We start from the raw sequence: 25516 nt of genomic DNA on the forward strand, positions 1-25516 counted from the left end.
GTCACACCTTGTGATGACTGGTTGAGATGAGTCAGTTGGGGATCGTGCACACAAACAGAAACCAAATAACACCATGTTGGTTAATCCTTAGCGGGCCCTGCCTGCCCTGAATCTCCGTTTGCAAACTTGGCTTCAGCCCTGTACTTTGATCAGTCCCACGGGGGTGGCCAAAGACCGTTTCTTGCAGGGCGAGAATGACGGCATCAACATTCCTAAAGATGTCCCTTCGAGATATATCATATCAAATACCAATAGTGACGAAAAAGACATATTGTGCAATCACTGATACCGGTATGTGGATGCTGATCAGTGCCATCATAATTGTTCACGATGGTTGATCCTTTCTTGCATCAGCTTGCGTGACTGATCAGCAATTTGCGTGCAGTTCCAGAATTTACCAGGTGATACATGTCAAATCGGGCTCAAATCACTTGAACATTATTACAAAATCGAATCTGGCACAACAGTTTGGTCATATGTAAGTGATGGACAGGTTAACGCCCTGGTGGTCAAAATCTGCAGTTAACGCGCGCATGTGCTTATGATGTGTTTCTACGCCATTGTCAGATAGTTTGGGAGCGACCAATATACCGGGCACATGTTCTATTGAACCTGACACCATTACAATCAGACGTATATATTATTAGCCCGTGATATTTCTTTGCAGCATTATACGCTCCAAATGCTGCGGGCTCGATGACCAATACTTTTGGGCCTCCTGAAGTTAGGCTGCAGAGAGGGATCAAAAGGATACTTTTAGTCTCGGGGGGAGTAGGTAACAATTGCGTTTTGATGTTGATATTCAATGAATATTCAATGCCAGATACGTTCAAAGCCACACTCGCTACACAATTCATAGTGGCGTTCTTCTTCCAAGGTAAGGCAAAGCTGCAAACGGGACAAGAACTAACTTTACGGACCTGTGGACAAGAAAAGGATTGGCGTGTCGTCTGGCTGAGGCTCTTACTCAGGCCATGGCTTTTTATCCCCGGCACAAATGCGATGCGAGTAAGGATTAACCTTTGAATCGTTTTCCTTCAGGGACCGACAACTTTCCCAGCTCCGTCATCCCGTTAAACCATTCGACTACTAGGTAATCATGCAGCATGATCGACCTACAGTATCCGAGTGGACAGCACAGTACATCAGGTAACGATGCTGTCGGTAACTGCCGCAGGACAACCGAAGCGGTCCCTTGACCCTTGTGTCTGAGGATCGACTGTTCCTTGGCGCTTGAGCCTGGGAGGAGGCCTGCGCCCTATGTACAGTGCAACACTGTACAGTCAAAGCCAATCAGCATCATTGGAGATGCCCATCGCGATCGACCGCGCTATCGCTCTTTAGCGGCAAAGCCAAGCTGCATTTGAGGATCGAGGGCCCAGTCATAGGGCCTTGTAAGCCACGCCGTCTGTCTCCTTTTTGCAGGGGTATCATGCCCGGACCCATAGTTAGGTGCTACAACGAAAAATAGATCTTTGAGGGGGCTCGTGGGATTCAAAGACGGCATTTGATGGTTGGGGCGAGAAGCCGAGGACAGCAACAATGCTACGGGTCGGCGCCAAGAGGTTGGTAATTGAAAAGACGAAGAAGACCCATCTTGCAGGATACATTCTAATAAGCGTCTAGCCACATATCGACGAGGCTTGACGGTTATCTAGGTAGTAGGTATATGTCTATCATTTGCACTTGCTTTGAGAAGTATAATCCATTTGGGAATACTCGAGCCGTTAAATATAGGCGTATGTCTACATTCTTGTCCGAACTTGAGATTTGGATTTAGTAATTGAGGATATGCAGCGCTGACTGTCGATGACGATCCGGCTGGTCAAGTTGCCCTCCTGCTGTGAGAATCCGGCTCTAGGCAAGTTACCTACTGAAGATCATCCCGATGTTAATCTTGGGGTGAAAATCTCCCGTTGTCGCGTGAAGATCACGGATCCTCTTCCAAGTAGCGGAAATGTTTCCGCTGTGAAATTGAGCCTGCATTGTACTCAACCTCATTCTTATGATATCTATTAGACACCTCATGTATGGATGCGCCTTTCTGCTACCTGGTTTATAAGTACTGTAGATTGAATAAGAGAGCTGCCATGATGTAAGGGTCCTTTCCCACACACGACTTCAAAGGGCAATTGGAGTGAGAGCCGTGCGGGGAACCCAGCCTCAATTGGTTCGTCATATTGATACCCCCCGCGGCACAATTCGATCACTGCATTGCATTGCATTTACTACACTACGGATACCTACCTATGTAATCATCCATAGACTAACCGTGCATTTCAACGGTGCATTCGGGATGGGAGATCGAGATGATAAAGGCAGTGAGTGTATTTAAGAAATAGGACGGGCCAGATCACAGCGTTTAAGAAGCAGAAGCAAAGACCCCCAACCGAAACTTGGCTTGAGACCAGAGCCTCCACTTTGGGTCACAGCTGTGATCTTCTAGCGTGCTTCGTTCACTGTACAATGTTATCGATAGAATTCAACTAGCAATAGCATATAGCAGGTTGACATGGGTGCACGGTGGGAAACTGTCCATAGTGCGTACGTTTTTATCCTTGGATTCAAAGAAACTCCAACCGATAATCTGTTAACATTACTGTCCTGTTGGTAGGTACCTAGTTACAGTACATACCTACCTACCTGCAGTATTATGCTGCCCGTTCCGTTGGCAACCCCAAGCTCCGGCTATTGGATTGCACAAACTTGTTATTACCGGTGCCACTGCGTCACTGTCTGCCGACTACTGTACGCCTATGGGAAATTTGCCACACTCAGCTATCCCGCTCCGTTTCTCGCCCTATTTGGTTAGATACCTTACATAATTCTGATCTCAGCTCAGGTAGCTTTCGGCGTTGTCCGTGCCTGAGTTAGCAGAGTCGGTTCTTTTTCGTGCCTTGGTTTATGAATTTTCTTTTCTTTTTAACCGTGATGACCTTGAATCAGGGTGGCTCCTTTTTCACGCCCTCCACGTGTCAGGTTGTTTAAGGGGTCTGATTCTTTATGTAGGTATTTGATTGCACGGTGGCATTTGTCATTTGTTGTGGACCTACAATGATGCTTTGGGAAGTTCATGAGGACGAACTTTCGATACCGGTCCATAGTTGTTTGTGCTGGTAGAGTTTAGCCTTCTCTCAACGAATGAGCAAATGATTCAAAGAGGGAGTGATTGCAGGGCGATGCAGAACTACGTATTCGAGAAACGTGCAGACAAAAGGCCATCATTATCAACGGAAGACACCTTGATATACGCGACGCCGCCAACCAAAAGGGTAATCTGAACCCCTGTTTACAATGAAAGAAGGGAGAGCTTCCAAAAGGCTTCTTCGCCTCAACGCCAGGCTGAAAACACCTTACCCTCGTGAATATGTGAGCATCCATGTGCGACCCCTTGTTAGCCAAGCATTTTGTCTGGGTGCGGTACTGTAGACAGAGATCCATTGCTACACAGGGGTACCCGAGTGAAGATCCCATTGACTGATTGATCGTGGTGGAGGTAGGAGTCTAGGGTTACAGAACGCTATTGGTTTCCCTAAGGGCATCGCTTAGATTAGGCCAGTACAGTACTGTACTTCCAGTGCCTGACCCTCTGTAGGCCCGTCGTTGTCGTTGTTAACGCCGCCACCCTCTGGTGCTTTCGTCGCCTCCCGGCCCCGCCCCTTGCCGAGTCCTGGCTTTTCTTTGGCTGAATATGTTCCCGGTCAGCTGTCAGGTTTTACTTAGTAGACAGCAGCAGGGACCCGACTGTATTGTACTGTAGGTACTGCATGATACAGCACAGCACAGCACAGCATACTAGCTGCCCCTGTTAGCGACAAGTCAAAATGATACAGTACAAACGTGATCTCTTTGGGTTCCATATTTACTTTGCTCTAATCCTCAATGAGTCTTTCGGGCAGCGCAGGGTAAGGCTTGTCTGATGTCCAATAAGTGGTATGCAGGTCTCCCGACTGTTTGGTTTGGTTCGGTTTGGTCTGGTTTGGTTTGTTTCGCTCCCTCCGCTTGTAACAGATGCAGTGTTATGTTATTGACGTCGTAAATACTAAACCCACCCCTTGCTTACCCACTTTTCCTTCCATCCCGGCTTCTTTCTTTCTTGTCCTCTCCATCTCCACATCAACCTCCCCACCCTGTGTTGTTTTGTGTCTCCGTCCGGGCTCCTTTACAGCGCACTAGCAGTCCAGGTTGCAAGACAAGGAAAAAAAAAAAAGTGACCGAAAAACGAGAAAGCCAAGGGGGGGAAACAGCAAAATCTCATCAGCGAGGTTTCTCTTTAAAAACAAGCTCGACCCAGCCCCGTTCGCCCATCACCCGCTTCTGGTCGCCTTCCTTTTTTTGGTGTTGTTTTCGCACATCACAAAGTGACGACACACACTCAAATCAAATCAATTATTCGCTCCTTCAACCAGCTCAAAAGTGCGATACATCACATTACTCTACTTTATTCATCTCAAGACTTCCAAAAGCACTCTCGCTCTCTCTCTTGTCGCCCATTCCTCCAAATCGAATCCCGGACACAATCCTCCTATAAACAACTGCGTTAGCATACCAGGGCCTGTCCTGTTTCAACTGTAAACTCCTTCCCCCCTCCTTTCCTTTCTTGACAAAGATCCCCCAAAACCCAATACGTACCACCAGACCCAAGCTTGTACCTCAGTAGCCAACCAACTAGCAGATCTGCCGCCTCGACGCAAATTTAGCGCTGCTCTCCAACGCCGCTCATACTGTACGCCCGTCGGCACCCACGCTCTTTCGCCCTTCCACCTCCACAGCCTACCTGCTCTGCAACTGGGGTCTGGGCTCTGGACCTCTTATTACACTTTGGATCCCCCCAGGTCCGCATTCCTGCGATTCGATCTGTCTCTCGCCCAAACCAAATCAAACCAACCCTCTCGCTCTAGACGCTCTGCTATCTTGTCGATAAACTCGCGGTCGGCTGCACGCCGTCGAACTCTCGTCGTCTTCGTCCATCTCAGACTTCTGTTCCTCTCTGCCCGGTCTTCGCCAAGCCCTCTGGTAGAGCCACCATCCGAAATCCGTCCACGACGACATTCGCCGGCTCGCGGCTCCCACGACCCTCGCATTCCAATCCCTTGGGAACTACCCAGCAACCTCTACGCTCCTACCGGACGGCCTCGACCCTCTTTGCGCCATCTCCGCTTTGGGATTGATTGACCTCAAAACGTCACTTGGACCAACTTTGGGGCGGACTTCTTTGTTGTCACGTCCGATCATCAATTACCCTACCCGTCTTGTCCGTTGTGACATTTCTTACTTTCGTTCCGCGTCTACAGTACCGCACGATCGCAGACCTCAATCTTGCCATCTTGGCAATCCCTGAACCCAATCTTGCCTGCTCGACTCCTCTCGTGGTGCAGATTGGCCCCATAACAAGCCACCTACCGGCCTCTGCATATCTTCAATCCACACTGCGGCCGTTCCTCCAGTGTTTTCTTCTGATACTCTTACACAGGCTCACAGTATACTTTGACCTTGATGGCCTCATCGTTCCTGCGGTAGCCTTACATCTAGACTCGACGCCTCGTCCTGCCTCCACTATAAGGACATCTGCGTTAGTTTCTGTGTCAGATTTCCACTATCCGCTTTGGTTTACCACGACTCCACTTGGTTTCGCTCTTATTACCTGACCTTGTCCCCTCCCTTCGAAACGCTTCAAGTCTAGGATCTGTTTCCTTGTTTGATCATTTACTATCCATCACTTGCCTAGGACGTTCGAAGCGCCTGACCTAGAATGATGGGTGTGTCGCGCTCACGGAGGCAGTCTATTGACTGCCATGGATGCAACATACCTCCGCCATCACCTCAACCATCATCCGCTTTCGAGGACATTTTCGACGTCGATTCACCTATCTCAAGACCCGTCAGCGAGGCCTTCATGTCCGGAACTTCCACACCAAATGGTACAACCAATTCTCGCCCGCCTTCCCTAACCGAAATTCTACTCGATGTAGCCTCACCACCATGGACTCTTAGTGCCTTCATGGCCTATCTTTCTCAAAATCACTGTATGGAAAGCCTCGAATTCACTCTCGACTCGCAACGATACGCCGCCTTCTACAACGAAATCATCACCAACAACCCGAACCGCACCCAGGAGGATAATGACCGCGTTTGTGTGTTATGGGAAAAGCTTATGCAGGTTTACATCATTCCTTGTGCTCCTCGAGAGGTCAACCTCCCGGCTCGCATTCGCGATCAGCTGCTCGGTCTCCCTTGCGGCCCTTCTCCTCCCCACCCCGCACAATTGGATGAGGCTGGTCGAATTCTCTACGAATTGATGAATGATTCTCTGCTCGTTCCTTTCCTCCAATCCGTCGCCCCCATGCACGTTGATGCACCCACAGAGGAGCAGGGCCGTGGATCGCGCCGGTCCTCAAACAGCAACAATCGTATGGGTGCTCCTGTCCGATCGATGAACTCGATGCACCATGCCGAGCCCGAATCCTTGACAGACGACAGCGATTGTAACTCAACTCCGGGTATGGAGCCCATGACTCCCCCAACTACGCCGCCCACCTCGGAATGGGCCTTCACCACTTCTCCTGGTGGTCTCCAACGTGCTGTAGCTGCTCACAACAAGGGCTGGAAGAAGATGGGCGCCAAGCTGGGTTTCAACCGCAAGAGCTCAAGAACACGCTCCGCCCCCACCTCATCCCATCCTGCCGAAGGGTTCCATATGCACCATGACTCCTTATGAGGGTCACAGGTCGCGTCATTACCTGAATCGTCCAACGAAGCCGACTGGGCTCATGATATTTCTCGTGAGACGGACAGCGTTTGTCTTGGTCCTCCTCTGCATGGCACTTTGCGTGCAGCTGACGATGGTTGGTACCACAATCCTGACCTCCGACAAGGCGGCGGTTTTGGCAATGGCACGGCCGCAAAATATGACACCACTCGAAACGGGGTGAAGACGTCTCTCGTACAAAAGAATATACGTATGAGAAGACGATTGAACAAGCCATCCGAGCTCGTTACTAGTATGCAGTCACTGACGAATAACCATGCTGCTCAGTCAAGCGATGCTTCATCATCTTCCCGTTGCACTGATCCACCACTTCTATCAATGTTACCTGTATGCTCTGGAGGTCACGAAAACGTCAACGCGGTCCCGATGGCTGATGTGTCCAATTACCTACCTACACCTGCTTCTAGCAGTGAGGATATGGGTTGCCCTTCAACCACCTCAGATCACCAAGCTTTTCGTTTTGCGTCCCCCGTAGAAGATATGTACGGGTGGGATGCAGAGCTCGATCGCCGCCGATCACCAAGTCGGACTTCGATGAGTTCGGCTGAGGGTTGCGACTTTGCCCTCAGTTACAGGCGAGCAAACGGTAGCAAACATAGTTTGCTACAACGCGTCTTCCGAGTTGGTTCGTCTTCCTCCATGGTCAAGATGGAGACCACTACTTGAGATGCGAGAGGCGAGCCCGGATTCACATGTCCACTTTCTTCTTTATTTGAATTTTGTTTTTAAGTTAAGCTTGATGACTTGCATACATGGATTTATCACAGACCATCATTGATGAAGATGGTCATACGAGGCAGGCAAGGCGTTTATGGCGACATTATTTGATTTCTTGTTTAAACTACATTATTGGGGTTGTTGGAGGGTTTGCTATTCATTTGCGAGATTGTCTGGCTCTGGTGTACGCATCCGGCCGCTCATACAGGTATTCCTGGATGTTGAGATTGCATTTAACGAGGCGATAAAGGACTGGGAGGGCGCGAGAAGATGCCCTTGACGGCCGGTCTGATGATGACGATAACGGCCTTTCCCCCTTTTTTTTTTGGTTTAATATGAACGGGTCAAAGAAAAGAAAGAGATGGACTCATGTGTCTAGTTAGCCATGATACCCCCCCTTCCACCATACATGGGAGGGAACCTAGACGTAATGCCTAACAAAAACTATTTTACATAAACAACATTTACCATTGTCCTAACGATTACTGTTTCTGTTTGATTTGTGGATCGCGTGATGCGCCAACTGTAGGGGGAGGAATTTCATATAGAGGCTGACCCAACGCCACTCGTGACAAGAATGTAACAAGCCTGCTAGGTCAGACAGCTCACTCTACCGGAGCAGAACTTCCTTTTCGAAGTGGCTGGAATTCCTCAACTGTGATGAAGTCTAAAGCCAAACCGGACGGATGCATAAAGCGATCAAGATCTATTTGCTCAAGCAGCTGTTCCAGTCCGAATCTTTGCCTTAGAGCTATGCTCCTCCACGATACCGTTACTGGGTAGCCTGGGTGCAATGGTATAGATATTAACCAATGTCATAAGCTTCTGTCTTTAACCACGAGGAGGTAAATAGCTCGACTACATTAATATATTACTAATCCTCTGATACAGTCGGATAGGCAGGATAATCCAAATGCATCTTTGCATATGTAAGTAAGGTCATTGGATTTGCTAATCATAGTCGTGGTGTCAGAAAAGCTGGCCGTCAAGAGCATAGGAGATGAAATAATTTGATCATGTTATTTATGCTAACTTAAGACTAGCACTTACGCTACTCTATTTCGCTGTCCTCAGACTTGGAGGTGATTCTTCTGTTACCCAGTGAATACTATCAGGCATCCAATATCACAACGCAACGGTCCCAATATTGTCTAATGCTTTTGTGTTCATGTTCGCTAAAGAGTTCATTTACATCGAATCAACATCTTCCCCATATTTCAAAACAACCTGCTCCCAAATCCATCGTCGGCTTATAGTTGTGCCATGGTAGCTCCCAGCTTCTTCGTGCAGAAACTTGAGAAATACTCATTCAACGCATCCACTGTGCCACTGCCTTCAACAAGACTGACAACAATACCAACATATCCGTCGGGTCGAACTACAACCACTCCGCCAAGATCCTCATCCAAGCCCATCTTGGCATGAGCCACAGCCTTCGCCTGCGAAAACCGGGCGTCCGAACGATCATCGGCATACACGTGGTCCCTGTATCGAGCGAGGACTCCTGGCACGTCGCGAGATATCTCGATATCGGGCCGTCTAGCAGCAAAAATTGTAGATAGTGTGAAGAAACGGCTATGGGGGAGGTGCTTTTCATGGTACGAGACCTTGTCCAGATCAGATCGTTGGTACGTAGCGTAGAAGGATCGTTGGCTGCCGAGATGGTTGGCAAAATCCTTGAGGGCCTGGCGAGTTTTTGATGGAGCGCCAGCAAAGACGAATAGTCGGAAAGCGCCGTTTAATGGTACTTCTTGCTCAAGATGGACTACATTGGCATCCACGACTCGTGTTACGTTTGAGTTGATGAAAATGCGACCCGTTCGTAACTTCGTTCCTTGAGGGTGAATGAGAGGCGACTGTGCGGCGTGTTCGGGAGACCAGTTGAAAACGTTTGGCTTGTAGTAAACGCCGTATCCACTGGTAAATTCGCAAGACTCCTTAAAAGTGTTGATGAACTCGTTCTCTTGACTCGCGCTGTTGTTGCCATGGTCCGCCGACGCTGCCTGTACCTCCGCGGCTGCGGGGGGTCGTTGCGAGAACAGCTTGGCATATCGGTTGTCAAAGTCAAGAAGAGATTCAGCAACGTGTTTTCTCTCTGTCTCGTAAGTCTTGAGAATCTCCCTGTTGGCAAAGCCGGATTCGACGGCATGTATCTTCCAGGCAAGGTTCTGGGCATCAAGGAACGCTGTATTCATTCCCTGTCCTGCTTTGGGCTGCGATTTTGTCAGCACATGATATTTATATCCGTTTAGAATGACTTACACTGTGGGTGTGACAAGCATCACCGCCAAGGAAAACTCGCTGGTCCAATGTGTATTTCTCAGAAATGCCTTGTCCGATAGGGTAGACGGAGTACCATTCGACGCGCTCCCACTCAATAGAGTATGGCTGCAGGATCTTTTTGGCAGACTCCTGCACTTGCTCTTCGGTAGCTGTACGCCTAGGGTTCCAATCTGGGTCTGTCGAGGATGCAATCTGAATGTAGAGACGGACCATGTTGTTCTCACGTGGAATAACCATGATAGAACCATGTTCACTGTGAATGGTACATTTCATCTAATAGTAGTCAGTAAACAGAAGCGAGGTATTACCGAAACGAGGAACTCACCTTGATATCAGGAAAGTCAGTTCTCACTACACCATCCATGACGCCCCAAACGTGTGCAATAGGGTCCTTGTGATGAACAGCGATACCAAGCTGGTTGCGGATAAATGATCTTGCACCCTCACCACCAAATAGGTACTTGGCGTGCAGAGTCTCATGGGCTGTGCCGTCGACATGCTCCAGCTCGACAGTAACGGGATAGTCAGGGTTGGACTTCTCATCAGAAGTGAAACTCTTGATGGACCATGGTCGTTGGACCTGTGCGCCGTTCTTCTCCAGATCCGAGATGAAAACACGTTCAATCAAGCCCTGGTGCAACAAGGTTGTGAATGGATAACGGGCATCGATAAAGTCGGGGCAGCTGGCCCATGTTCCAGTCCGGGCAATACCGTTGCCTGATGAAGCAGGATCCCAGAAGGCAACTTCGTAAACTCGAGCTGGGTTGTGTGCCATTATGGCAGACTTAAGGCCCATGTTGCGAAGAAGATCCAGAGAACGCGGCTGTATGCCATCAGCTCGACCAGTCGGTGTTGGCTCAGCTCTGTTATCAATGTGCTTGATCTTGTAGCCCCAACGCGCAAGGCAGGTTGACAGCATTAGACCAACTGGTCCAGCGCCGACAATGACTAAAAAAGCCCATGTTAGACATCCATATAATTTTCATGAATGTATAAAAACTTACCAATGTCATAGTAAGGTGAGCGATCAGACTGTGATTGAGGCATGGTGTGTGACAGTAAAAGAGATGGTTTGGGTATCTGTTAGTGTGGACAACCAAGTGTAGTCAATCTGGAGAAGTCAAGTCAAGTCATGTCGATGGGGGGTCGCGTCTTATATGCGAAGACGACATGATGACCAGAGATGCCGGGGGGCTCGGCCGGGGGAGTAAGGACTCGGTCAGCGTGCGGCTCAGATTAAGAGAGTTAGAAACCCGAGGAAAATTAACGGCATCAGATTCGGTACGGGTTGTGGAGAGCGTCTTGGCTCTTTCTTTGGCGTATCGGAGAGGCTGAATGGTCTGGGTCCTCAAAGATGTGCCCGGTAAACTTTTGGTGAGCTAAGTCACAGATAATTGCTTGTCGTCATGGGGTTCAGATGTCTTGAATGTGGGGTTCTGGGGCAAAGAGGAGGCAGGAAGTCTAGACTGACTGCCTTTTTGGGAAATCGGGAGTTGATTTCGGGAAGCCGTGACCGGGTCCGGCTTCTGTCTCGGCTGCAGGGGTGATGCAGTAAGATGGTCTCTGATAGTATAGCCTGCTGGCTTACGAGCAGATCTTAACAAATCTTAACTGCATGATTAACCTGCCATCTACGGGGGGGACCATTGTGGGCCTCACGAATGCCGGGCAGCAGACCGAAGATCTCATTTTCCCAAGATCCCTAACATGACAAGTCTGACAATGAAAGACCTGGCTTTAGTGATTGGATGGCCAAGGCCTATACGATGCTTCGTTAGATCCTGTCTAGTAAAAACAGAATTGCATCTAAAATGGTGATACTTACCCTAGGGCGAGGCAGCCAACGAGGATGCAAACTTGAAATGCAAAGGCAAATGAGCCAAACTACTATTCTAGTCGAGCATGAATTAGTTATATTTAACTTTGTACGCGCTCGCGGATAATACCGTGGAGCAGTCATAATGATAGTATATACCTAGGCTCAGAGCTTCAATGCAATGGTGAGCTGAGACAAAATGAAAACGGAAGTCGCTCCATCGTGAGCAGATACCAAAATGGAAGGAACCTGCCTACCTATCCTCAGGCAACGCTTGTACCTACCTATTATTTTCGGCGCTTCTTGCTAGGTTTAAAGGGATTGTTCTTCTCGTAGGTGCTTACCTAGGTAGGTAGCAACTCAGATCCATAATCACCATCTCGATGGAGCATCCCTACCCGACACATTATTTAGAACTCCATCTTCTACAAGCCGTATGGTCTCGAGTTGGTCTGTATAGCGCGGCGTCATGCGCGTCCAGCTCTAGCTCTATACATTCAGAAAACCAACCATCCGGAGTCCTGTGGTACAGGAATGGATGGTACGTCGTTACATTCTACGCATCTCGGCAGAGACGAGTCTGTCGACCTCACAAAAACTTTTGATGAAGACAGTCAGTGCGTGAAAAGACAGAGCCTGTTCAATAGCTAAAAGTTTGACAGAGTGCCGTAACGTCCTCGTTCGATACTGCGCTCACGTTCCTCGCAACTACCAGTACCGTGACGGTATTCGACTTGTTAGGTGACCTGCATGTCGAGGAGAGCTGCTGTCTGACAAGGTATAGGTTTTTCTGGTGCTACGAGACCACCTCGGTGATGAATTGCTTGGACTTGCAGGAGGTGTGCTTTACGAGCTGATCGAAGTTGATTGCCACTATTCAGATGATCCTGGCGCAGCATTTCAGCGTTGGAGACACGATCACCTAAACAGACATGTGAGGAACATTACACTGAATACCGTTGAGCTGGCTGACACAAGGTATAGTCAGACCTAGAGCTCCCTCATATTCCGCACCTGACCACCGTCACATCCAGTATCACACCAACTGCTGCACTCGTACAGTGGAGAGATACTCATCCGCAGAGATACAGCACGCGCCTTTCTGATTATTCGCCTGTAACAATAAGATCATCGTTGTATCCAAGTGGAATTGGGACACGGAAGACTTGGATGATAGAACATACTATGTACGTCTCGTCACGCAGCGGAGGCACGCGGGCGTTTCGACAACTCAAAGCCAGAGAGTTTCACGAAATGCAATGGAGCCAGAACATGAGACATAGAGGTAGACTTGTAGGCGAAAAATCCATCGATCTAGCAGAGCTACCGCGAAGGGAAATTCCCGAAAGACTATCTGGACAAAACGAGCGAGCCAAGCATGGTCATCGCCGTTCGCTAAGCACGAGGGTCATGAGGCATGAGATGATAACTGAAATTATACACAGATTCCGTTTAGCCCAGAAGAACAAGGGACCAGACAATCCACCTAGAGCCACATCGGAACAAGACGAACATTCAGCTTTCGTGGTCCATGGCATGTTTGAGCCTCGGCTGGACATCTGTGTCAGAGACTGTGAAATCCCCAACGCAAATTTTGCGCGGAAATTTGGCTTGTTCAAAGATAACAGGCCTTTGCCACCGTTCATAAGAGAACTACCAGTTGCCGAAGACATTGCAATGGAAATAGCCGCAGGATACCAACCGAAAGAATTGGTGTATACAAGGAGTTTTCAAGGACCCTTTACACCCCAGCTTTGGTTCGATAGTGGCATTGATTACCGGTGGAAGCATAGTTCAAGTTGAATCATCGCGGTGTTGGTTACCTATAATTCGATATCTGTATGTTACGTCGAACTGAAGCAGATGATGGGAACATATCACGCTCCTGATTCATCTCTTCTATAGACATCGAACGACAGAAAGGATTCATATGTTACCGAGTTTTTGGTGTCATCAAACAATCTTTACATTGAGAGTACTCTTCTTATAGATGTGAATGGCAACAAATACGATTGAGAGGCTAATAGATTATCCCCTGAAGCTTTTGGCAGGTACCTAAAGCGTCTACTATTCAGTCTGAGGCTCTCGCGCTGTCACATCACTGGCACTTGCTGCCAGCTGCCAACACTGGCAACACATGCAACCCACCACCTCACCCGGGGCAACCTAAATCTCTTAAAAATTTCAGGCGGCTTTATTTTTCAAAACAGTATATCTGCTCCAAGGTAGTCGGCAGATGGTCCTGCATCTGATCACTCACTCAAGAGCCGCCATCAAGTGGCTGCAGTGATGGCGCCTTTGGATACAGAATCAAGAACACGCTCACTGTCTCAACCACTCCGTATCCGTATGGACTTGACCGAGAGCCAAGTTGACAAGATAACAGAAGCGTATGTTATTGACACAAGCCTGACTTCGTGCTAATATTCCTGCAGGTTCAGTCAAAACGTGAACAGTAGCCCGAACAAATCGATAAAATCGAGGAAGAAGAAGTCTGCAATGTCAACACCAAGATCAACGCCATGGAAGAGTAAACACCAAAGTCCTCAAACTCGAGGCTCTTATAGGTGGACCACTCCAGATAACAGTTTGGGAGCAGATTCCCCAACTTTCTCCGAGCTCATGCCCGGTCGCCACTCAGACTCTTCCAGAGACATGTTCTCTATAGCAGAGCGTCGTCAAAGAAACCCACCTTCTCCACTGCAACTCGCGACTGGCCGCCGCAGTGGGATCGCATCTCGATCGAGTGATCTAGAGGACATCCCTGATGCAGTCTCTCCCCTTGGGGAAGGCCGGTTCGAGCGTGCTTCAATGTTCGAAGATAACTCTTCTTCAGTCTACTCTGCTCAACCTACAGCTCGTCCCTCACCACTCCATCTAAGTCACGTTCGGTCACACTCTAATGTGGACGAAACTGGAAATAAGTCATACAAGGAGTGGCTTCTTGGTCACGATCCGTCTATGATCAAAGAATCCGAAGCCCACACGGGGGGCCTTGTCAATAGACCTCGACGCTCCAAGAGTTCGGCTGATGGATTACGAAAGGCCCATGCCATGGAGTTACACTCGCCGACATCTCCCCAGATCGTAACAGTGCACACGAACAACAATCGTACTACCACCAACGACCAAATTGCTCAGAACACACCTCTTTTCTCACCCCTGCAATTCTATTTCAGAGGGACTGACTATCCCAGTGCAAAGAAGGGCGAAAAGACGATGATCGGTGATAATGGGTGGTTAGAGCGTACCGACCGGGGCGTCATTGAGCACGTCGCAAAAACTCCTCACAAGAAAACTGGAATCTTGGACAGTATCAAGAAGATGGCTAAAGATGTGGTAAGTTGGAACACCGGAGGTTCAGTACTGTCTAACTCAGTCCCAGGCAGAGATTCACACTTCTCGACGAGCTCAGCCGGTTGTTCGCCCTCGTCCAGCATCCCATATTACCATTTCGCTGAACGCAAGAGAGCAAAGTCTCCTCTACTGCGAACTCGAATTCAACCTGAGCACAGCGTTGAACGATTACATCGCGGTGCAGTTGGACAAGGGTCGTCTTGTGCCAGACAAACTCAAGAAGGTGGCAGATGTGTGGCAGAGCAAGGGTCGCCCCAAGGTGGTTGGCTTTCGATACGACCTGGAGACGCAGCTCGAGCTAGTCAACCTGCATATAGACGACTTCCGCTTCTACGGCCGTCGACAAGCTGATCCTGCCGAAATTGGTGGACTTCTGCATGCTATGAAGGTCAATGCCAGAGCCATGGGTGTTCGAACTCTCTGCCAGCCAGACTCGGTGATTGCGAAGCAGTTGGTTGATGCGCAGTCAATTTTCAAGATGCTTGGTGTTCCTGATGAACAGCAGGTTGCTCTTGCCGAGATTGCTCAATTTTTCAAAGTGATTGTTGAGAGGGAACTGGACAGTCGAGAACAGCGAAACCATAACGATGGGCATGGAAAGCAGCCCCGTAGGGAGCGACAATGGACGGTCCAGGGGGAAAGGTATTAATCAAAGTGCTATGCTGTCACTTTATAACTCCTTGCTTAAATGGCAGAGGAATGGTTCATGTATCTCGGTAGCTTGTACGATCAATTGTGGTACCATCAGGCAAAGCGGTGCATTCAAAAGTGATACAGCTGATATTATGAATGTTTTTGATTATATATCCAAAGTTCGCCAATTCATTCCTCATTAAGTTTCTTCCAGTCATAGATGTCATTACCCATCACATGCCTTCTCCGACCCATGTTTTAAAACTGTCAATCGCAAGACAAAAACGGTAGATCATGAGAAATCTCAAGCAAGAGCAGGGTCATCAGAAGCGTAGCTACTATTGGCGATACCGATAGCCGTCTTCACTTCTGCGTTGCCGAGGTTCCCTTTCTTCGTATCGCGGATCGTCATACACAAAGTCATAATCATCATCATCTTTTTGCGCAAGCGCTCTGCTCCGGTCGTAGCGCTCACGATCCTGACGACTGTCTTCCCTATCTCTTTCCCTTTCACCGGACCTCCGTCGCTCGTACCGAGGCATCTCTTCTTCCCGCACGTAGCTGCGCTCACGCTCCCAATCGAGTTGACGACGTCGATCACGCTCCCTCGAATCCTCTACACGATTGGCAAGGGCATTAGCCCCAAGACCGCCGGCCACAGCGCCGAGAATAGTAGAGACAAGGCGAGTGCGGTCCTCGTTATCATCCTCATAGCCGCGTGTTTTGTGCTTACGGCGTGTCGCAGCCTCGGTGGCTTCGCGAGCCACTAGACCGCCGACCACGGCACCCAGCAGGCCAGCGCCAATGCCAGATGCAGAGTGAGAGAAGTTCTCATCAACCACGTTACGAGCGCGGGTGATGGGACTCGGGGAACGGTTGCGTGAGCTACGTCTATCGTCGTAATCTTCATCGTCAGAAGGAGCACGAGAGCGAGACCGACTGCGCCGGACCATGGCGGTGTTGGGCGGAACAGAGCGTGGGCGGTTCTGGTGCTCGGGAGGCTCAAGAGTCATGCGCTCCCGCTGGGGAGGAGGTGCACCGCCGTAGTAGGGGTCATCGAGACGAGATGTTGAGGCATATGGAGGAGCGCCAGGAGGCGGAGGGCCCTGCTGTTGAGAGTTTGGGGTGCCGCCAGAGTAGTTATCCGGGGAGAAATCACGGCGACGGCGAGAGTACTCTTCGTACTCGTAGTAGTCTTTTGACATTGTGTACAGTGACGCTATGCGTGTGTGTTGTACTGAGTTGGAGGCGAGGGGAAATGGACGATAGACGTTGGGGGGTGAGTGGCTGAACAAAGAGAGAAAAGAAGAGAAGAAGTGGTAGCGTATTTAGCTATAAGAGGGTGAACGTCAGCCTTATGGATACTAGGTTGGTAGCAGCAATAAGGCAGACCCTGCAGCTCAGATACGAAAGCCGAAGTGATATAGTGGCGCAGCAAAAAAAAGGGTTATCTTGGCGGAATGAAGAAAGGGATGATAGATGTTGGTGATATAAATGATATTGTTGAGGTCGTGTAAGCTGCCTTGGTACTAATGTATCTCGATATCTCACACAGGGCAGAGAAAGGATGACGACAGGTTTTTGAGACCACATAGAACAGACCACGAGGCTCACCAGCAAATTCCCGTTGGGCGTTCCCTACGTGGTACGGTACGGTCCTCTAAGCCGCCTCCAGTAGGTATAGTAGCTCGGAAACGCCCGATGACGTTGTATCGTACTGTGCACTGAGAAGACCCCGCGTGCTTGCCCGTGCTTGTGGCGAAGCAACAGCTGTTGCACAGCCTCATTTCTAGGTTACAGTTACAGTTACTGTACTGTACTGTACTGCACTTTTAATGCAACCTGCCTTGTTAGAAGATAAGAGGAAATCCCCGAGATTCTTTCTCGAAAACGGCCAAAAAAGTGCCAACTTATTCTCAGTACCTACAATATTTGCTTTGTCCTAGGTTTGTTTGATGTTTAGGTACCTACTAAAGTTATGGATAATGTACGTACCAATTTAGGTGTTACAGTTAGTACCTAGGTACCTAATTCTTGGCGGACGATCCGGGGCAGTTTATAAACCCCAGACTTAGGAGCCAATCATTGCCCTGTATTTATACTAAGTACATAGTAAATTAAGCTTAGCCTCCTGGCCCGTTTATTGACCATCAGGGAGGAAGAGGCAGCTGGAGATGTGTGCCAGAAGAATTCTCCTCTAAGGCTTAGGCTACAGAAATAAAGTAGCCTAAATGCTAGACTAAGCCAGCATAAGGTGACTAAATTATTTCATCTCTTATGCTTACGGCGGCCAATTCTTCTGACACCCTAACGAGAGGCTTAGTACTTGACTTGCTCAGTGCTGATAGCATCCCGAAATTGGATCGAAAGAGCCATTCACGGATTGTCGTCCCGTTAGCCGACATTCCATAGTATTGATCGATAAATCTACCAAATATTGAACCATTTCAAATCCCAGTCATTACTACTGTACCCGCTAGTCTAGTATGTAGAGGATATGCAGGCATGCAATTTTCTAGCGAGAAATTTACCCGTTCTGCTCTTTATATAGGTAGTGCTTTTACTACCATGATAACCATTACTCAAATTCTCATCACAATCAAAACTCTACGCCAAGCCTGATCTCATGAACTCGATATCTACTGATCTAAGAGTCAACGGGCAAGATGTCGAAAAGTCAAAAGAGAAGCCAGACGCTGTCGAGGCCATACAGCAGCCCGATAACACCGACAGTGCAGATTCGATTAACGAGCTCGAACGTTGGAATAGTACCCGAATCAACTCATATCGCTTTTATGCGACCAACCTCTCGTTTCTCATAATGGGCATGAATGATGCCTCTTTAGGCGTAGGTTAAAATCACAGATCTTGCTTCACTGGCTTCACTGGCTTCACTGGCTTCACTGGCTTCACTGGCTTCATTGACTAACCACCTGTCTACAGGCTCTTCTACCATATGTACGCCAAATTTGATAATGGCAGACAAGTCTATACATCTAACTGTTTCACCAGATCGAAACGTATTACGGCATCAACTATACCACTGTCTCAACCATGTTCCTCGTACCTGTTGCGGGCTACGTCCTTGCTGCACTCACCAACAACTGGATACACTACACCCTGGGTCAACGGGGAGTTGCCATCCTTGGGCCTCTCTGTCGTCTCGTCGCTTATGTTCCAGTGGCACTTCATCCTCCATTCCCAGCACTGCCCTGTGTCATGCTTTTCACAGGGTTCGGCAACGGTATACAGGACAGTAGCTACAACGCCTGGATTGGCAACATGCAGCGCGCCAACGAGCTCTTGGGGTTTCTGCACGGCGCGTATGGTCTTGGTGGTACTATTGGTCCGCTGGTAGCTTCTGCTATGGTGACTGAGGGTAATCTTGACTGGTACACTTTCTTTTATATCATGGCAGGCCTTGTTGTGCTCGAGTTCATGGTTGGAACTGCTGCATTCTGGGGCGCAACCGGCCAAGAATACCGACGAAGAGTACGTTTCGAGCAGGGCAAAGACCGTGCAACAACTCGCATGGCCATCAAGAAACCAATCACTTGGATAGTCGCCGTCTTCCTTCTGGGATATGTGGCAGCTGAAGTCAGTCTTGGGGGCTGGATCGTCACCTTTATGCTTCGGGTACGGCATGCGAAGCCTTTCCTTGCAGGCCTGACAGTCACGTTGTTCTGGCTCGGCTTGACTCTGGGTAGAGTTGTTCTGGGGTTTTTCACAGAGAGAATTGGTGAAAAGACGGCCATCATGGTATATCTCATGCTCTCGATTGGGCTAGAACTGCTGTATTGGCTCGTACCCAACTTCATTGCATCTATCATCTTTGTCATGCTCCTAGGGTTCTTCCTCGGCCCTTTGTTTCCTGCCTCAATGGTCGCAGCAACCAAGCTTCTGCCTGCTGACTATCATGTGAGTGCTATTGGATTTGCAGCTGCAGTCGGGGGAGGAGGCGCTGCTGTTGGGCCATTTGCGGTTGGAGCTATCGCTCAACATACTGGTGTGCAAGTTTTGCAGCCTATAATAGTTGGACTTCTGGGGGCAATCACCATGGTTTGGCTTTTGTTACCAGGAGGGTTCAAGAAGGGTGGCTTGGAGAGGGCCAGGGAGTTGAAACTGAAGCCGGGAGGAGATGTCAAAGAAGCTTGGTCTTGTATGAAGGATAAAGTGAAGAGTATGAGCAGATAGGTTATTGTTAGATAATAGGTACCTAGGTAACAGAAGAATTATCCTCCAAAGCTTAGAGTACTATAATAAAATAGTGTAAGTGCCAGTCTAAGGTGACATAAAGTGACCAAATTCTTTTGTCTCTTATGCTAAAAGTCAAGATTGAGGCACGCCCATGCCCCTCTCTGTACGTCACTCACTTAGATGGGGATGGAGGGGTTCTTGCGCTATCTTATCAACTCAACCCCATTCTGAACTTTTGACTGAAGGAGGGGAAACAACCACCCTATTCTTAATTCTACTGTCGCATCACCACAGCGCCTGCTACAAAGAGCTTGGCCTGCCAATTAGAAAGTTTAATCCAGCGCATCCTCGGCCCAATCATCACGAATCGCTCTATCATTCATTGCCTGTCCGTCCTCACGACTCTATCCATCCATCATGGCGCCGACTTCGGCCCGCATCACAGCCCTCGCGCCCTTCAAGCCCGACCTTCATGAGCGCGCCTGGGCCTCAGTTCCTCATCCGACACTCCCTTTAATTGCAACGGCGCATGCAAAGGCGGTTACTGTGTATTCTCTCTCGACTGCCTCCGCTCACAGCGTCCTCACCGGCGGCCACAACCGCTCCGTCCGTTCCGTCGCATGGAAGCCTCATCTACGACCCGGCAATTTATGTCTTGTTACTGGTAGTTTTGACTCTACAGCTGGAATATGGCGATGGGAGGGTCAAGAACAGGAGGAAAGCGGGCTGGAAGTAGAGGTGACGCAACAGACTCTGCGCAAGAAGAACAGCGATGACAGCGACGACGACGGCGATGCCGCTAATAAAGAGTGGGAGTTTACGCTTGTTCTTGAAGGCCACGACTCGGAAATTAAGTCTTGCGCTTTCAATCCTTCAGGTTCTTACCTAGCTACGTGCTCGCGCGACAAGTCAGTCTGGATATGGGAAGATATCGGCGCATCCGAGGAGGACGATGAGTGGGAAACCATTGCCGTACTGAATGAACATGAAGGCGATGTCAAGGCCGTCGCTTGGTGTCCTGATGTCCCTGGACGCAATGCCCGCCGCAGCTACTCGTCTGATGTTCTTGCCAGCGCAAGCTATGATAACACGGTGCGCATCTGGCGCGAAGATGGCGACGCCGAATGGGTTTGCGTTGCCGTCCTCGAGGGTCACGAAGGTACTGTCTGGGGATTGCAATGGGAGCCACGACCACGTGAGGGAGGTCTCTTCCCACGACTCCTCACCTTCTCGGCTGATAACACCATCCGTGTGTGGACATTGAAACAGGATGATGAAGCAGAAGAAACCTCTACAGGAGGTACAGCGGGAGCTCTGGGCGGCATCCCCAACACGATGCGAAGATCTCTCCGAGAGGATTGGACATGCACAGCTGTCTTGCCCAAAGTACATACCCGCGATATCTACTCCGTGGCTTGGAGTGGGCAGACAGGGATGGTAGCAAGCACTGGCAGTGATGGAATCGTTGTCCTGTACGCTGAGGATGCTGAGCAAGATACAGGTGACCAAGACCATAGTATGGGCAATACTGAGGAGAGCAAGCATGCTACATGGAGAGTTGTCACTACTCAACCCGGAGCTCACGGACCCTACGAGATCAATCACATTACGTGGTGCCGGAGATATGATGCCGGCTCGGAACGAAGAGGAGAGGAAGAGATGCTTGTCACAACGGGCGACGACGGGATTGTGCGGCCGTGGCAAGTCGAGGTTGATGCGCCAAGGTAGCATTGCATTCCAAATAAATAGCAATAGTACTGTTGTAGCAATAATCAAAATCTCAGTTTCATACTGTCAAGGATTAATGTCATCGTATCAAGACTCAATATCTATGTTATATTGTCATCTACAATCAAGAGAACCAATGAGCAGTGTAAACCTTTAAACAATAAAAAATCATGCTATGTCGTTCCCAAGCCCATGCCAATGCAAGGCAAAAGTGTCCTTTGTCTAGGAGGGGTATGATACAAAGTGGTTTACATGAGAAGCCTAGTTGCTCCCCAAATCCAGTGGCTTCTCTTAGACTTCTTCCCTCCCAAACGCTTAGTGGCTGTGCAATTACCTTACTATCCCATCCATGTTGCGTCCCCTAATAAATCTTATTCATCAACTAATAGCCCGCTTACTCGCCCTTAAGCTTGTCTTGCTTGACAGTGAAAGCCATCTCGAGGAGTTCCTTCTCCTCCTTGGTGTGGACGTGCTTGAGACCAGTGGCGACAGAGGCACTGGGGTTTCGGCCAGCGTACATGACGTGCTTGCGGGTGTGGTGCTCAGTGTTGTTGAGCAGAGTCTCGATACGGGGCTGGGTGAAGCTCCAGGCACCGGCGTTGAGAGGCTCCTCCTGGCACCAGACGATGGTCTTGGCGTTAGGGTACATGTCGAGGTTCTCCTTGAGTTGTTGCCAAGGGAAGGGGTTCAGTTGCTCAATGCGAGTGAAAGCGACATTGTCGATGTTGTTCTCAGATCGGTACTTTTCGAGGGCGGCCCACACCTGACCAGTGCAGAGAATAACACGCTCAATCTGGTCAGGAGACTTGATAACACCAGTCTCATGCGCAGGGTCGGGGATGATCCACTGGAATCCGGCATTCTCGCCAGTGAAAGCCTCGATGTCGCTGCGAGCAAGAGGGTGGCGGAGGAGAGACTTGGAGAAGAAGATGATGAGAGCTAAAAGTAAATTAGTATCAACATAGTCAAAAGTAGCAGGAATCACTTACGCTTGCGGTATTGGCGGTGCATCTGTCGGCGGAGAGCGTGGAACAGGTTGGCGGGAGAAGTGAAGTAGGCAATCTGCATGTTGCAGTCCTGGTGTTGACGGACAAGCTTCTCGCCAGTAGGGAACTCCCGAGGGTCCTCGTTGCTGAGCTGGAGGTATCGCTCGAGACGTCCGGAAGAGTGCTCAGGACCCTGACCATCGTAACCGTGGGGCAGAGACATAACAAGGCCTGTTCGCTGCATCCACTTAACCTCACCAGAGGCGATGAACTGGTCGATGATACACTGGGCGTTATTGGCGAAGTCACCAAACTGAGCCTCCCACATGACCAGAGCATGAGGAGAAGACAGGGAGTAACCGTACTCGAAGCCAAGTGCACCGAACTCACTCAAAGAAGAGTTGGAGATGACGAACTTGCCCTGATCCTGACTCAGGTGCTGGAGGGGAGTGTAAGTGTCCTCAGTCTCCTGGTCGTGGAAGACAGCGTGGCGCTGAGAGAAGGTACCACGCTCAACATCCTGACCGGAGACGCGGACGTGGTATCCCTCAGTCACGAGAGAGCCAAAAGCCAGAGCCTCAGCGGTAGGGAAGTCGATGTTCTTACCCTCGACAACAGACTTGGTTCGGTTGGTTAGGATACGCTTCAGGTTACGGTGAACGTGGAAGTTTTCGGGAACGCTGCCAATGGCGTTACCAATGTGCTCGAGAGTAGTGCTCTTGACATTGGTCTCATTGGTGGCAAGAACCTCGGTGGCCAGCTCCTTGGGGGACTTGAAGCCGTTCCAGGCAGAGGTAGTCCATTCCTTGGAGGTGGGGGTGTACTCCTTGGACTTGGTGAAGCTCTCTTCGAGCATGCCCCACACCCACTGCTTGTGTTCTTCAACATCTTCCTTGGAGAAGGAGCCCTCTTCGATAAGCTTGTTGACGTAGATGTCAATTTGAGGGTCCTTGGCGTTGATGCGCTTGTACATGAGAGGCTGAGTGAAAGAAGGCTGGTCGGTCTCGTTGTGACCGTACTTTCGGTAACAGTTGAGATCAATGACAACATCGTGCTGGAACTCGGCACGCCAGTCGGCAGCAAGCTGGCAGACGAAGTTGACGGCCTCGACATCATCGGCGTTAACGTGGAAGACAGGGGCGTCAATGGCCTTGGCGATATCGGTACAGTAGGCGGTGGATCGAGCGAAACGAGGATCGGTGGTGAAACCAATCTGGTTGTTGACAACCAGGTGAATGGTACCTCCGGTGGAGAAAGCGGGGAGAGAGTGGAAGCCGAGACACTCGTAGACAATACCCTGAGCAGCGAAGGCAGCATCACCATGGAGGAGAACACTCATGGCAGTACGGTGAGTCTTCTCATCGTTGTTGTAGTGCTGGATAGCACGAGTCTTGCCCAGGACGACGGGGTCCTCAGCCTCAAGATGCGAAGGGTTGGCGACCAGAGAAAGCTGAACACGCTTGCCAGAAGGTGTAGGACGCTCAAAGTTCATACCAAGATGGTACTTGACGTCACCAGAACCCTCATCCTCACCACCAGCTGTACCGGCGAACTCGCTGAAGATAGACTCGTTGGGCTTTCGAACGACGTTGGAGAGAACGTTGAGGCGACCACGGTGGGGCATACCGATAACGATATCCTTGACACCGTAGTCAACACTGCGATCAATAAGAGCCTTCATACCGGGGACAAGGGTTTCACAACCCTCGAGACCGAATCGCTTGTCGTTGGGGTACTTGGTGGCCAGGAAAGACTCAAAGCTGGAACTCCAGATAAGACGGTCAAGAACACGGCGCTTCTCATCGACGGAATACTTGAAAGGGTTAGGAACCTCGAGGCGCTCACGAAGCCAGTCGCACTTGTCACGATCAGGGATGTGAATGAACTCAACGCCGAAAGAACCACAGTAGATTCTCTCACAAGCATCAACAATCTCACGAAGAGTCATCTTCTCACGGCCATCACGCTTGAAGCGGGGCAAAATACCGGGACCGAGAGTGTACTCGGTGTCCATATCCTTCTCAGTGAATCCGTAGTGCTCGAGAGTCAATTCCTTAGGCTTAATGTTGGCGAAACCCTTTGCGTCATTGGTACCTCGGATACCGAGAGGGTCAATCTTGGCAGTATGGTGGCCACGAGACTGGTAAGCGCGGACGAGAAGCTGGACCTTGAGATGGTTGGTAACATCAGAACCATCCTCCATGGCCAGGTTGCCAGACAGACGAGGGACGCCGCCGGTCATGGCAGGAACCAGGTTAGGGGGAGGTTGGAAGGCCTGAGAAATGGGCATCTCGCCGCCCTCCATGTTCTTGAAGTAGATCTGCCAAGAAACATGGACGCTCTCAGGATCTTGTCTCCACTGCATATACATCTCATCGATGTAGCTGGCGGTGCTTCCAGAGAGGAAGTTATCGTTAGGATCGGGAGGTGCTGAGGTCGCGCTGGTCGCATAGTTGCGACGACCAGCAACAGCCAGAGGGCGACGGGAGGCAGCGAGCTTCCATGAGGAGGTACGGGCCGAGACGGTCGAGATGGATGCGGTAGAAGAGGCAGCAGAGCATCGAGCACCGCGAAGGAGCTGCGAGCTAGCTCTGCAGAGCGAATTCCTCAACATGATGGGCGATTTGCGTATGTGAAGAAACTGAAAAATACAGATAGGTAGAGAAACTAGAGGATATGGATGGGAAGCATCCCTCGGCGAACTTGATCGCAACACGAAAGAAAGGCGGAGTAAGTCGACTGAGGAGGAAATTCCCAGTTGAGACTGAGGAGAGGAATTGGAATTGGATGGGAGGATGGATGGGAGGAACACGAAGAAGAAGAAATTGTTTAGGTACCGCTGGGACTGGCTGGAGCTCAAATCGCTAGGTAATGGAACTGCTGGGCTGGGCTGGACTGCGGGCTTCCCTATTGCCTGGCTGGCTGGCCTTTGATGTCCTGCTGCAGGTCAAAAATGCTATGACGCCCCGGCAAACCCGGTTCTGGCCGCCAGGGATCAGGGCTTTCATTGGTCAGGGACACCCGTAGCGC

The 25516-nt window shown here is 49.9% G+C and overlaps 7 protein-coding genes across 7 annotated transcripts; 4 read left to right on the forward strand and 3 right to left on the reverse strand.

The window, feature by feature from the left end:
• Nucleotides 1-5755: 5755 nt before the first annotated feature.
• Nucleotides 5756-7435, forward strand: B0J16DRAFT_276519 (uncharacterized protein; the record flags this gene model as incomplete). The annotated part of the gene is made up of 2 exons (XM_046123750.1): nucleotides 5756-6629; nucleotides 6720-7435. 2 exons carry the CDS (start codon nucleotides 5756-5758, stop codon nucleotides 7433-7435), a joined length of 1590 nt encoding a protein of 529 aa, XP_045977993.1.
• A 1066-nt stretch (nucleotides 7436-8501) lies between these two features.
• Nucleotides 8502-11180, reverse strand: B0J16DRAFT_350615 (FAD binding domain-containing protein). Its single transcript, XM_046129070.1, has 4 exons — nucleotides 10774-11180; nucleotides 10095-10717; nucleotides 9749-10042; nucleotides 8502-9699 (listed from the first exon to the last, which is right to left on the reverse strand). Exons 1-4 carry the CDS (start codon nucleotides 10814-10816, stop codon nucleotides 8737-8739), a joined length of 1923 nt encoding a protein of 640 aa, XP_045977994.1. The 5' UTR covers nucleotides 10817-11180; the 3' UTR covers nucleotides 8502-8736.
• Nucleotides 11181-12770: 1590 nt separating this feature from the next.
• Nucleotides 12771-15603, forward strand: B0J16DRAFT_406014 (uncharacterized protein; the record flags this gene model as incomplete). The annotated part of the gene is made up of 4 exons (XM_046132932.1): nucleotides 12771-13300; nucleotides 13901-13975; nucleotides 14021-14924; nucleotides 14971-15603. 4 exons carry the CDS (start codon nucleotides 12771-12773, stop codon nucleotides 15589-15591), a joined length of 2130 nt encoding a protein of 709 aa, XP_045977995.1. The 3' UTR covers nucleotides 15592-15603.
• Nucleotides 15604-15689: 86 nt separating this feature from the next.
• B0J16DRAFT_350617 (uncharacterized protein) lies at nucleotides 15690-17265 on the reverse strand. The gene has a single exon (XM_046129071.1). The coding sequence runs from the start codon at nucleotides 16778-16780 to the stop codon at nucleotides 15914-15916; it is 867 nt and encodes a 288-aa protein (XP_045977996.1). The 5' UTR covers nucleotides 16781-17265; the 3' UTR covers nucleotides 15690-15913.
• Nucleotides 17266-18132: 867 nt separating this feature from the next.
• Nucleotides 18133-19887, forward strand: B0J16DRAFT_350619 (major facilitator superfamily domain-containing protein). The gene is made up of 3 exons (XM_046129072.1): nucleotides 18133-18423; nucleotides 18519-18533; nucleotides 18588-19887. Exons 1-3 carry the CDS (start codon nucleotides 18202-18204, stop codon nucleotides 19767-19769), a joined length of 1419 nt encoding a protein of 472 aa, XP_045977997.1. The 5' UTR covers nucleotides 18133-18201; the 3' UTR covers nucleotides 19770-19887.
• Nucleotides 19888-20000: 113 nt separating this feature from the next.
• B0J16DRAFT_350622 (WD40-repeat-containing domain protein) lies at nucleotides 20001-21573 on the forward strand. The gene has a single exon (XM_046129073.1). It carries the CDS (start codon nucleotides 20190-20192, stop codon nucleotides 21498-21500), a length of 1311 nt encoding a protein of 436 aa, XP_045977998.1. The 5' UTR covers nucleotides 20001-20189; the 3' UTR covers nucleotides 21501-21573.
• A 306-nt stretch (nucleotides 21574-21879) lies between these two features.
• B0J16DRAFT_194981 (thiamine diphosphate-binding protein) lies at nucleotides 21880-25351 on the reverse strand. The gene is made up of 2 exons (XM_046122864.1): nucleotides 22490-25351; nucleotides 21880-22439 (listed from the first exon to the last, which is right to left on the reverse strand). Exons 1-2 carry the CDS (start codon nucleotides 25098-25100, stop codon nucleotides 21895-21897), a joined length of 3156 nt encoding a protein of 1051 aa, XP_045977999.1. The 5' UTR covers nucleotides 25101-25351; the 3' UTR covers nucleotides 21880-21894.
• Between the last annotated feature and the right edge of the window lie 165 nt (nucleotides 25352-25516).

Source organism: Fusarium flagelliforme (assembly GCF_020744385.1).
Source record: "Fusarium flagelliforme strain FIESC 12 MPI-CAGE-AA-0113 chromosome Unknown B0J16scaffold_8, whole genome shotgun sequence".
Taxonomy (NCBI): Eukaryota; Fungi; Ascomycota; class Sordariomycetes; order Hypocreales; family Nectriaceae; genus Fusarium; species Fusarium flagelliforme.

Bases quoted from the DNA above. Each gene is read 5' to 3' on its own strand.
- B0J16DRAFT_350615 (XM_046129070.1), bottom strand. From the start codon at position 10,816: ATGCCTCAATCACAGTCTGATCGCTCACCTTACTATGACATTG. The intron at 10,718-10,773 runs GTAAGTTTTTAT...GGGCTTTTTTAG, and splicing joins CTCACCTTACTATGACATTG to TCATTGTCGGCGCTGGACCA. The intron at 9,700-9,748 runs GTAAGTCATTCT...ACAAAATCGCAG, and splicing joins ATGCTTGTCACACCCACAGT to CCCAAAGCAGGACAGGGAAT.
- B0J16DRAFT_350617 (XM_046129071.1), bottom strand. From the start codon at position 16,780: ATGTCAAAAGACTACTACGAGTACGAAGAGTACTCTCGCCGTCGCCGT.
- B0J16DRAFT_350619 (XM_046129072.1), top strand. From the start codon at position 18,202: ATGAACTCGATATCTACTGATCTAAGAGTCAACGGGCAAGATGTCGAA.
- B0J16DRAFT_350622 (XM_046129073.1), top strand. From the start codon at position 20,190: ATGGCGCCGACTTCGGCCCGCATCACAGCCCTCGCGCCCTTCAAGCCC.
- B0J16DRAFT_194981 (XM_046122864.1), bottom strand. From the start codon at position 25,100: ATGTTGAGGAATTCGCTCTGCAGAGCTAGCTCGCAGCTCCTTCGCGGT. The intron at 22,440-22,489 runs GTAAGTGATTCC...ATTTACTTTTAG, and splicing joins GCACCGCCAATACCGCAAGC to CTCTCATCATCTTCTTCTCC.